At 41.3% G+C, this 12,075-nt stretch overlaps 1 protein-coding gene across 2 annotated transcripts in view; it reads right to left on the reverse strand.

The window, feature by feature from the left end:
- STX8 (syntaxin 8) overlaps positions 1–12,075 on the reverse strand; it is a 244,844-nt gene that overhangs the window by 184,158 nt on the left and 48,611 nt on the right. For both annotated transcript variants that reach the window (XM_036085742.2, XM_036085744.2), the window contains exon 6: positions 1,035–1,127. In XM_036085742.2, the coding sequence (XP_035941635.1) occupies positions 1,035–1,127 (93 nt within the window). The remainder of the gene's footprint in view (positions 1–1,034; positions 1,128–12,075) is intronic.

Here is a 12,075-nt window from a genome sequence, read left to right on the forward strand (position 1 = left end):
TCACGAGAATCAGATGACCCGTGCTGGAATTTCGATGCTGTCACTTACAAGTGATGTGACATTAGGAGGCCCCTCAGCCACTCTGAGCTCCATCGCTAGCAAACAGGGCTAGCGTCACCTTCATGATGCTGTGTACTGATTAAATGCAATGACACAGATGGAGACCCCGTCGTTCCTATGCTTTCACACGTCACCTCCACATGTCAGAAACTTCTGACATCCCTTCTTGTTGGTCCTGTGCTCTCACTGAGCTCTGGTACCAAACCTCCAACTGTCTACTCAACACTACCACTCGGATGGCTCACTGGCATCTCTAACTGGACATGTCCCAACTGGACTTGGGATCTCCACTTACAGACCACTGGCCCCCCGGCCCCCCAACTGTCCATCACAGTACAAGTACCATCAGTCACCTGCCTCTGTCCTCTTCCTCTCCATTCCAACCACCGCAGGGCTCCTACCAGGCCCTGTCCCCTCGCACCACGTGCTACAAGCACGGGAACTTTTCAGGTAGGCCCCCAACAAAGCTCTGTTTTCCCTAAGCCATCCTGCTGTGGTTTGCAAATTAATCTTGCTCCAACCAGACCTGTCACATCAAGTCCTGAACAGAGATCTTCAAGCACTTTTCTGCCCCACAGTCTGGAATTTATGAGGGAAGAGGAGCCAGCTCCACTGGGTATGTGGATGACACAGGGTCCCCGCGGCCCGGAGCACCACACACCAGTGTACGACGCTCTGAGCAATTTCATCCCATTATCACATAAAGGAAAAGCTCCTGGGACATGTGGCTCGTAAAACAAAGTATTTTTTAAAGCAGCGACAAAGGACTAGAAATTTCTTACCAAATTTTTTTACATAGTGTTCAGCTAACTACAATCTAAATCTGCCACAAAGCACCCTCAACTGCGTTGAACTGTAATAATCCATCAATGCTAAACTACGTGTTTTGTAGTATTAAAATCATTTAACAAATATTCGAGCCTTTAGTATTTACGCTAAACAGCAAACGTGGTCAACCCCAGACATGTTCTTACCGTTCTGTTCATCTAGTTCATTCCCAATTTCCTTCCCCATCTGTTTCTGGCGACTTATAATAGAGGACAGGGCATCCAGGCCTGCATCCTGTTCTGAAAGAAAAAGTACAAGAGGCCACTAAAAACCAAAGGAAAACTATTTGAAGTCCATACCCAGGCATGTAATACAATTCAATATACTGTAAAAATAACACTTAGGTCAGGAAAAGAGAAAAAACAGTTCATATTAAAGAGAAAATAAAGAAAAAAATATTAAATACCTACCTCATACCTTAAACTAAAACGATTTCCAGATAAATTAAAATTTTAAATATTACAAATGAAATAACATAAGATTTGACTACACCAACGTTTTAAACTTCAATACATAAAGAGCATAGGCAGATTAGTAAGAAAAATATTCCAATTTTATAAATGGGCAAAGGATAGAGACATGAAGTTCACAAAAGAATACCAAAGGAAAAATAAATAAAAGTCTTGAGAGCACTGATTTTTTAAAAATATCGATAAGAAACAATGATGAGATTTTTCTTTGGATTATCGTATTTGGAAGGATTGAAATGCATGCTAATGCCCAGGGTTAACAAACGTGTGAAGGAGAAGCTCCTAAGCATTGTCACGGGAGGACAGGAAACATACCTTTCTACAGAGCAAATCGTGCCGACTTTTCATCTCTCAATTCCATGTGTAGGAACGTAAGAAAACATTCAGATGGTATGCAATGAAGTATTTACAAGGATATTCCCTGAAACATTTCCTAGGCTGGTTATCAGTTTATTGCCTCTCAGTCCCAAAGTCACCCTTTTTGGCTGTTCGGTGAAAATGCATCTGGATCCTTTAAGTACTTTTTCCTTTGCCGGCTCTGTCAATAGGCAGGACTGCAGAGACTCGGCAGAAGGATGGTGTTTGGCTTCTGGGCTCCCGCCTGCTCCCTCGACAAGCTCCTGCAGCGCTTACAGCTACTGCCCCACCACCACCACGTGGCTGGCGGGACTTGGGCTCACTGGCCACTGAGTGTCCCGGGGCCCTGGTCGACCAGCAGTCCCTCCCCCAGAGCGGCCAGTAGGACTTAGGCTTGCCAGTCACTGAGTATCCTGCCTTGTTCCTCTACTCCCCTGCTCAGGTTAATAAAAATATTACATTTTCCCTGTTCAAATCTCTTTTTCCTGATTGGACCCCAGAGGCATACATGTATAGTAGTAGAAAATTGGAAACTATCTAATGCCCAAACACAGGGATTTGTTTAAAAACATATAGTATATTCATGAGTAAAACACTAGATAGCTATTAAAAATGATATCATACATGAACATTTTGATGTTAAAAGAAGTTAATGATACATAGGTCAGTTAAAAAGCAGGATACAGAACAATGTATAGGAAAATAGCATTTTTCTTTTAAAAATTGAAGATATATTACTTCGCTAGATTTTGAAAATTTAAAGGTAAAAGAATTCAAGTTACTCGAGATCCTTTCTTTAAAATGTGATGTTATTTTCTTTGTTTCTGTTTTTGTTTTCCACTGGGCAGTCTCGGTGGGCTCTTTGAACTTTCTTCTTCACTTTCAGGTGCACTGGGAAGAATGTTCTGGGGCTGAGTCTAATGATAAGGACTCTTTCTACCCCAGCAATATGCCAGGTGAGGGCAACAAGCCATTCACAACTTCACTTGTTGATGGGGATTTTTAAATGACTGTGTCACAGAAAATCGTATCTACAAAAGCAGAAATCACAAAGGTCTTTTCTTACCCAAGAGCATAGTAACATTTACTTATTTTTTTCCTTGTCCTTTTATGGAATTAAGCCATTACACCTAACTTGTTAATTCATCTGGAATTTATTTAAACTAACGGTGTGAGGTAAGGACCCCTCAGTAACATTTTTTTGACACTATGTACATTTTTAACTATACAAATGACCTGCCGTCTCCAGGGATTGTTCCAAGGGACCACTTTATAGCAAAATCACTTTATAATGAGGTCCTTTTGGTCTTTAGCAACAACCTTTTGGATGGCCTCCAAGGTAAATCTATCGTCAACCTAGTGCTGCCTTAGGATGGCCGACGTTACAGTAAAATTCCAAATGCATCCCAAGAATAATCTATATAAAGGATCAGGGGTCAAGGGTCAATGTGGATTAAAAGGTAAAACAATTTAACAAGAGGAAAGGAGACTCCTCTACAGTTTTCATTAGGAGAATCATGAATGCTCCGAAGTTGCTTTATCTGGTAGAGACATAGATTATGAATGGAAATACCGATACTACCGCACTCTCTTCTCTCCACCTTGACTCACTGTCTGACTTGACTACCAAAAAGTTATCTCGCTGATGCAAAACAGAACGAGGGTCAAAAATTCTGTGCTACTCGGCTCATTTCTGTAAGAACCTGGTACCTCCTCACTACGGTAAAGTGCTACGATAAGTTTCCATTCCATAATCCAAAGACACAGAGGGTCCAAGTAACAGAGATGCTGTGTATGTATTAATAATCATACTGACGACCTGAGCTTCTCCAGGCTTACAGTGGCATTTCTAAGGGGATGCAGTGCGGTCACCCGAGACACAATGAGCAAGAGAAAATGCTGCTACTCACAGAGACAGAAACAATAAAGACCCACGCAATTATGCAGAGCCATGCGAAACTACGCCAATGGCACACTCGTAGCTCATTGCCCCTAGTCTGCCCTCCATCACATAACCCCCGTCACTATGATATCATAATCGTTTGCAACATACCATACTCTATCAATCGTCTGTCGGTATTATAATGGTGTTAATTTTTAAGAATGGATGAGCATCATGCTACCCAGAATAATGGCCCCCTGGAGATGTCCACATCCCAATCCCTAGAACCTGAGATTACGAGACCTTACATGGCAAAAGTAACTCTGCAGATGTGATTAAGGCTAAGGAATTTGAGATGGGAGAGTGTTCTGGGTGACCCAGGTGGGCCCAGTGTAATCGTGAGCCCTTCAAACCAGAGACTCTTTCCCAGCTGCAGTCAGAGGGAGACTCGAAGAGGGTCAGGAGATGCAAGTTGCTGGCTTTGAACACTGAAGGGGACTATGAGCCAAGGGATGTGGGGGGCCTTGAGAAGCCAGAAAAGGTGAGGGAACAAATTCTTCCCTGGAGCCTCCAGAAAGGAACCAGCCCAGCCAACACCTTGATCTTGGCCCAGGAAGAGCTGTATTGAACTTCTGACCTGTGGAACAGTAAGATAATAAACTTGCACAAACTTCCCTATGTTTGTGCAAATTTATTGCTGCAGCAACGGAAAACTAATACAATCATTGTTTTTGAAAATCCCTTTGGAGTAATTAGGTGTTTGGATCCTTCCTATCTTTAGACATTCTGAAAAACCATCCTCTAACTGAACATCATGTAATTGTGGGAGGACTATCTGGTGGCTCTAGATCAGAGAGGGACAATCATCATAACGTGTTCTTGCCAAAAATAACAAACTTGATTCTGATCAAGCCACAAAATCTAACTACCAATTTACAGAAAATATGTGTGGCAGAGGAATATGTTAAACAATATATGGGATTACAAATAGCAAGTCTAGATAGTGGGAAAGTACAGGGCGAATGACCCTGCTTCCTCAACACAGAAACTGCAAAGGGAAAAAGAGAGAGTTGGCAAAAGTACCTATCTATTAAAGAAACTTAAGGGACATACCAATCAGTTGTAATGTATAGACCACATTCAGATCCTGAATCGAATGACCTAAAAAAAAGTCCATCGTGGGCAATCTGGGAGATCTGAACACTGGATACTTGATTACATTAAGGAATTCCTGTTAACTTATTAAGGGTGATAATGGCATTGTGGTTATATTTTAAAAAACAATCCTTATCTTTTATAAACATACTTTAGAGATATATTCCAGAATATCCACCACTGAAATGATATGACATCTAGGATTTGCTTCAAAAATAATCCCAGGGATGGGCAGGATGGGGAGGTGGATAGACATAGAGATGAAACAAAACCGGTTAGGAGTTGGTAATGGTTGAAGCAATTGATGGGCAAAATGGGATCGTTATCTTACTCTCTCTACCAACATAGTTCTGAAACTGTCCACAGCAAAAAGTTAGCAACATTTTAACAAATAAAGAAAACCAAGGGACATTCCTAAGAGCTGCAACCTCAGGCCCCTGACCGAGTACATGACAAGGGCCCCAATGGCTGGAGCTGTGTCTTCTTTTCCTGTATTTTTGCCCCAGTTCTGAGCCCAAGTGGTGGCACAGAGCATACTTAATACATATGCTTCAATCAAGGAATGACCACAGAGGGCCCACTAGGCTTGCACAAGAACGCACCTCAGTCTCTGCTGGACACAGGGGTGGGCTTGTGGGCAATACTAGATAGCCCTCTGAGTTTAGATCATAAGGAAAAGTAGTTGATGTTGTATTAGTTAGGGCCCGGACAGAAGCAATGGGAATTCTCACATTTGACACAAGGAGGAGCTCTCCCTGGACAAGGGGAAGTAAGGGACAGACGAGGATAGCTGGATCTGCTGGATAAAGTTAATTACTCCATTGGGAAAACTCCCAGAGCAAGTCCTAAGAGTAGATGTTTCTATTTTTGTTTGCATTTTAAGATTTGAGGAAAGGAATCCTGGTGTAGGTGACAGCTACCGGAAAGGGTATCTTCCAAGAAAGTTGTCTGTGAAGTTACGGTTGCCAGGGTTCAAAGATGAGCTGCCCAGCTTTGCCAGTCTGGCTGGCCACCTTCCCTGCTGCTATTTCACGTGATGACCCGGAGGGACCTAAGAACACAGAAGTCCAGAACGAGTGCCCAACTTTCTGCTAGAATCTACAAAGAATGTCGATGGAATCGTGGTACGAAGAGACGGCACTAAAACCCCATCTATAAGATAGCAGGAGGGGAAGAATGAAGGGGGTGAAATCGGAGGGGGAGACGAACCATGAGAGATGGGACGATGGACTCTGAAAAACAAACTGAGGGTTCTAGAGGGGAGGGGGGGAGGATGGGTTAGCCTGGTGATGGGTATTAAAGAGGGCATGTTCTGCATGGAGCACTGGGTGTTATGCACAAACAATGAATCATGGAACACTACATCAAAAACTAATGATGTAATGTATGGTGATTAATATAACAATAAAAAATTTTAAAAAAACCAACAACCTATCTACAGAGAGCCCCTGAGTAAAGGTAGAAGGGCACTTCATTCCTCCTCCACAGTCTGCCATCCGACTCAGAGGCAAGGGTCTAACCAAAAAGTCACCCTCCTTCGTTGTATCTCAGGGATTTTCGAGGTGATTTGGTTAATGTCAGCCCCTCACCCATCTTCTGCCTAATGGCCATTGGTGCCTCAAATTACAGCTTCAGCACAGAAGCCAAAGCTGGCTAACTGGTTGTCATGAGGCTTCGTTTCTAGGTTAGAAAAGGAAAGCATTCATTGCCTTGAGTCTAAGTTCTACCGATGAACTGTTATTTTAGGATGATTTTCAAAGTGTTTTCTAAGGGTCAACAAAAGTACAGAAAAGCTAACAGATTCCATGGGCGAAAGGAAGTTAGACATGACCCTTCATGGTCCCTTATTTCTTCCAGTGCAGGACCTGGCAATGAAGGAAAACCATGGCAACCTCAGTCCATCCCCAAGATTCTTCAGGCAGAGAAAAGGCTAATAATGGTTTAACGTCAAGATTGCTTCCATTTGTGTGTGTGTGTGTGTGCTTATCCTTGAAAAACAGCTTGCTGGGAAAGCGAAGAGGAATACAGCATTTCAGAACACCAAGGTAAGGGGAGAAGAAGAAAATGTCCTGAATGCACCCAGCTACTGTCCCCCACTCCTTCATCTGCCCGTCCCGTCCCCACCCCTCCACCCCAAAGGCCGGCGGGGCCTTCAAAGGGCGGGCATCTCAATAAGGATGCTCTCTGCTTTGGAGGCTCGACACAAAAACCTGCAGGTGGCATCCTCTCGCACCTGACCTACCACAGTCTCTGCACGCAGCGCCCTCTCAGTGATGGGGATACTTCTCCTGACTGAAAGCAGCTTTTCTGGGCAAAAAAAAAAAAAAAAAAAAAAAGAAACAATGCTAGAAAATTCATTACTCTCAGCGAGCAAGACACTCCTTTCAGGAACCGTGAATCCGGAAGGATAAAGCCCTGTAGGTGAATTGCTGTGCACAGTGCTCTGTGTGGTTCATTTTGCTTCAGACACAATAATGGGAGAAGTACATACAATTAAAGAGATAAGGGAGGCACAGAGGTCCATTTACTAGATAATTCCACTGTGAACAGGGAGTTCAAGACAGAATTAGACCTCTGCTTCTGGCCAAGAGCGAGTGACAGGGACCTGATTTACTTCTGGCCTGAAACAACTGAAAAAACAACTGGAAAAAAAAACAAAAACACAAAACCACAGGCAAAATATATAAAACAACAGTTTCAAGAGAGACGCGGACATCAGGAAATGAAGGACAATGCTCCTCGAGGGATAGGAAACAACTGAGATGAGCTCTAGGGCTGCTCCCAAATATTGCCCAGCATGAGGATGGGGGAGCATATGCCCAGGGGGAGCCCAGCCCTGCACTGAGAAGCATCCAAATAGGTCAAGGAGGGGAGAGTATGCAGGGCACAGCACAGAGGAAAGGGCTGCATACACAAGAATCTCTGAAGGTTTGCACGGGGTCCACCTTGAGGCGTCAGTTGGGTGTCCGCTAACCAGGACACGTGCATAAGGGAAAGAACCACCTGCAAGCCAGAGGGAATGACCCTCCGAGCTCAAACTGGGTTGGACATCGTTCCTATTCTCACCAACCAGGTTGCCTCATGATTTACGGGGCATCAGAGTGCTCAGAATGCTTTTAGCTCTGTAGCGGGCTAGACTACCTCTACACTGGAGCCAGCAAACATTTTCTATGAAGGGCCAGACAGTAAACATTTGGGGCTCTGTGGTCCATATGGTCTCCAGTGCAGCTTTCAACTCTGCCGCTGCAGCAGGAAAGCATTCGTAGGTAAGACAAAAATAAGTGAGCATGGTTGTGCTCTCACAGAACTTTATTTGAATTTTATATAATTTTTACAAGTCATGAAATTGTCTTCTTCTATTTTTCAGCCACTTAAAAATGGAAGAACTGTTTTTAGCTTGCAGCCCATTACAAAAACAGGTGGTGGATAAGATGTGGCCCACAGGTCGTGGTTTGCTGACTCCTCCTCTAAAATAAACACTGTTCTGGTCCACCTTACAAAATAATACCCAAATAACTGCAACACCCCCGCAAAATCTCAAGAATATTTCTAGAAATACAAAAACATCTAGTACCCAAAAAAGAAAAATTCACACCTGGCTTCCAAATGAATGTTCCCCCGCTAAGATTAGAAACAAGGCAAGGACGTCTGCTCTCCCAATTTCCAGTCAACATCGTACTGGATATTGTAGCAAGTGCAATAAGGCAAGAAAAAGAAATAAAAGGCATCCAGATTGAAATGAAGAAGGAAAACCACAATAATTAAAAGAAAAAGAATGTCAGAGTGGATCCAAAAAACAAGCATCAGCTACATGTTGTCTGCAAGAGCCCCACTTTAAATATAAAGGCACATATAGATTAAAAGTAAATGGATGGAGAAAGACAAATTGTACTAACACTCATCAAAAGAAAACAGGAGTAGCTATATTAATTTCAGACAGAGCAGACCTCAAAGAAAGTAAAGTTATCTGGGACAAAGAGAATCATTACCTAAAGATAAGGCAGTTGATTCCCGGAAGACACAATCTTTAATGTGTACATGCCTAAACAACAGAGTATCAAACGACATGGGGCAAAAACCGATAGAACTGTAAGGAGAAATAGATAAATCCACTATTACAGTTGAGATTTAACATCCCTCTATCAGAAATGGACAGATTCAGCAGGCAGGAAAATCAGTAAGGACTAAGTTAAACTTACCATCACTATCAATCAACTGGCTATAATGGACATCTATAGATTATTTCATCCAACAGAAGCAGAATACATATACTTCTCAAGCTTACATGGAATATTCACCAAGATAAACCACATTCTGGGCCATAAAACACACATTGACGTATGTTTAAAAACAGAAATCATACAATGTCTGCTCTCAAACTACAATGGAATTAAATTAGAAATCAGTAACAGAAAGATAACTGGAAAACACCCAAATATGTGGAAATTAAACAACATGCTTCTAAATAACACATGATCAAAAAGAAATCTTAAGGGAACTTCAATAATACTTTGAAGTAAATGAATATGAAAACAAAACTAAATTTACCAGATATGACAAAAGCAGTACATAGAGTGAAATTTATAGCACTGAATGCATATGTTAGAAAAGAAGAGAGGTCTAAGATCAAGAGTCTTTTCCACATTTCAGAAAACTAGAAAAAGACCAAATTAGGGGCGCCTGGGTGGCTCAGTCCATTAAGCATCTGCCTTCAGCTCAGGTCATGATCCCAGGGTCCTGGGACTCAGCCCCGTGTCGGGCTCCATGCTTGCCGGGAACCTGCTTCTCCTTCTCCTCCCCACTTGTGCTCTTTCTCGCTCACTCTCTCTTAAATAAATAAAATCTTTTTTTAAAAAAGAGCAAATTAAATCCAAAGTAAGCAGAAGAAATAATAAGAGAGATCAATGAAATTTAAATAAGAAATCAACAGAGTAAAATCAATGAAACCAGAAAGATCAATAAAATCAATAAGCCTCTAACCAAGCTAACTAAAAAAAAAGAGAACACAAATGACTAATCAGAAATGAAAAAAGTGGACACCACTACAGATCTAATGGACATCAAAAGGATAATAAAGAAATATTATGAACAACTTTATGCCCACAAATTTGATTACCTAGACGAAATGGCTCAATTCCTAGAAAGACACAAGCTGTCAACATTCACGCAAGAAATTGACAATCTGAATAGGTCTGTACCTATTAAAGAAATTGAATTAACAATAACCTCCCAAAACAGAAAACACCAGGCCCAAATGGATTCACTGGTGAATTCTTTTTTTTTCTTTAAAGATTTTATTTATTTATTTGACACAGAGAGACACAGCGAGAGAGGGAACACAAGCAGGGGGAGTGGGAGAGGGAAAAGCAGACTCCCCGCGGAGCAGGGAGCCCGATGCGGTCCTGGGATCATGACCTGAGCCGGAGGCAGATGCTTAAAGACTGAGCCACCCAGGCACCCCTCACTGGTGAATTCTACCAAACATCAAAGGAAGAAATTATACCAATTCTCTACAATCTCTTTCAGAGGACAGAAGCAAAGAGGATACTTCCTAAGTCATTTTCTGAGGCCACCACTGTCCTAATACCAAAACTAGACAAAGACATTAAAGAAAAGAAAAACACAGACCAGTAGCACTCATGTTAATAGACACAAAAATCCTCAAAAAAATATTAGCAAATCAAATCCAACGATGTATATAGTACACACAAACAGTGAGATTTATCCTAGGTATGTATGCCGAGTCCAACATTCAAAAATCAATTAATATAATCCATCATATTCACAGGCTAAAAAAGAAAAATCATATGATCCTATCACTAGATGCAGAAAAAGTACTTGACAAAATCCAACATTCATTCATGATTAAAAACTCACAGTAAACTAGGAATAGAGGAGAATTTCCTCAACTTGATAAAGAATACCTACGAAATCCCCAGAACTAACATCACACTTGATGGTGTGAAACTTGAAGCTTTCCCACTAAGATCAGGTACAAGGAAAGGATGTCCTCTCCCAACACTCCTTTCCAACACTGTACTGAAGTTCTACTGATGCAATTAGATGAGACAAGACAGGATGAAAAAATAGGTACAAATTGGGAAGAAAGAAATAAAACTTTGTTTGGAGATGACACAATCATGTAATGGAGAAGATCCAAAAAGGACTAACAAAAATCTCCTGAAACTAATAAGCGATTATAGCAAGGTTGCAGGATACAAGGTTAATATACAAAAGGCATTCACTTTACTATAAACCAGCAATGAATGGGTGTAATTTGAAATAAACACAACACCATTTATATTAGCATTCCTCAAAATAAAGTACTTAGGTCTAATCTAACAAAATATGTACAAGATCTATATGAGGAAAACTGTAAACTGATGAGTGGAATCAAAAAAGAACTAAAAGAGAGATATTCCATGTATGGGGATAGAAAGACTCAATTTGTCAAGACATCAGTCTTCCCCCCACTTTATAGACCTAATGCAATTTCAGTCACGATCCCAGCAGGTTATTTTGTGGATATTGACAAACGGACTCTAAAATGTACGTGGAGAGGGGCGCCTGGGTGGCTCAGATGGTTAAGTGTCTGCCTTCAGCTCAGGTCATGATCCCAGGGTCCTGGGATCGAGCCCCGCATTGGGGTCCCTGCTTGGCAGGGAACCTGCTTCTCCCTCACCCTCCTACTGTTCCCCCAGCTTGTGCTCTCTTGCTCTCTCTGTCAAATAAATAAACAAAATCTTAAAAAAAAAAAAAAAAAGACTTTCTTAAAATGTATATGGAGAGGCAAAAGACTCAAAATAGCTTACACAATATTGCAGGAGAACAAAAGTAGAACACCGACACTACTTGACCTCAAGAGTTACTCTAAAGCTATAGTAATTAAGACACAGTGGTACGGATGAAAGAACAAACAGATCAATAGAACAGAACAGATTGCCCAGAAATGGACCCACATAAATATAGTAATGATCTCTGACAAAGCAGCAAAGGTAAAACAATGGAGCAAAGACAGTCTTTTCAACAAATGGTGCTGGAACAACTAGACATTCACATGCAAAAGACCTTCAACTAAATTTTGCTATGTACCTAAAACTGCTCTAAAAAAAAGAAAAAAGAAAGTCCTATGCACTTTACAAAAAAGCCCTTAACAAATTAGTGAGTTTAGCAATGTTGCGTGATCCAAGATCAATATACATAAATCAGTTGTACTTTTATACACTAGCGACAATCAGAAGTAGAACTTTTAAAATACCATTAATAAGAGAATAAAAACCATGAAATACTTAGGAATAAATCTGATAAAAAAACGTACAGGAC

Source organism: Halichoerus grypus, chromosome 2 (genome assembly GCF_964656455.1).
Source record: "Halichoerus grypus chromosome 2, mHalGry1.hap1.1, whole genome shotgun sequence".
Classification (NCBI taxonomy): Eukaryota; Metazoa; Chordata; class Mammalia; order Carnivora; family Phocidae; genus Halichoerus; species Halichoerus grypus.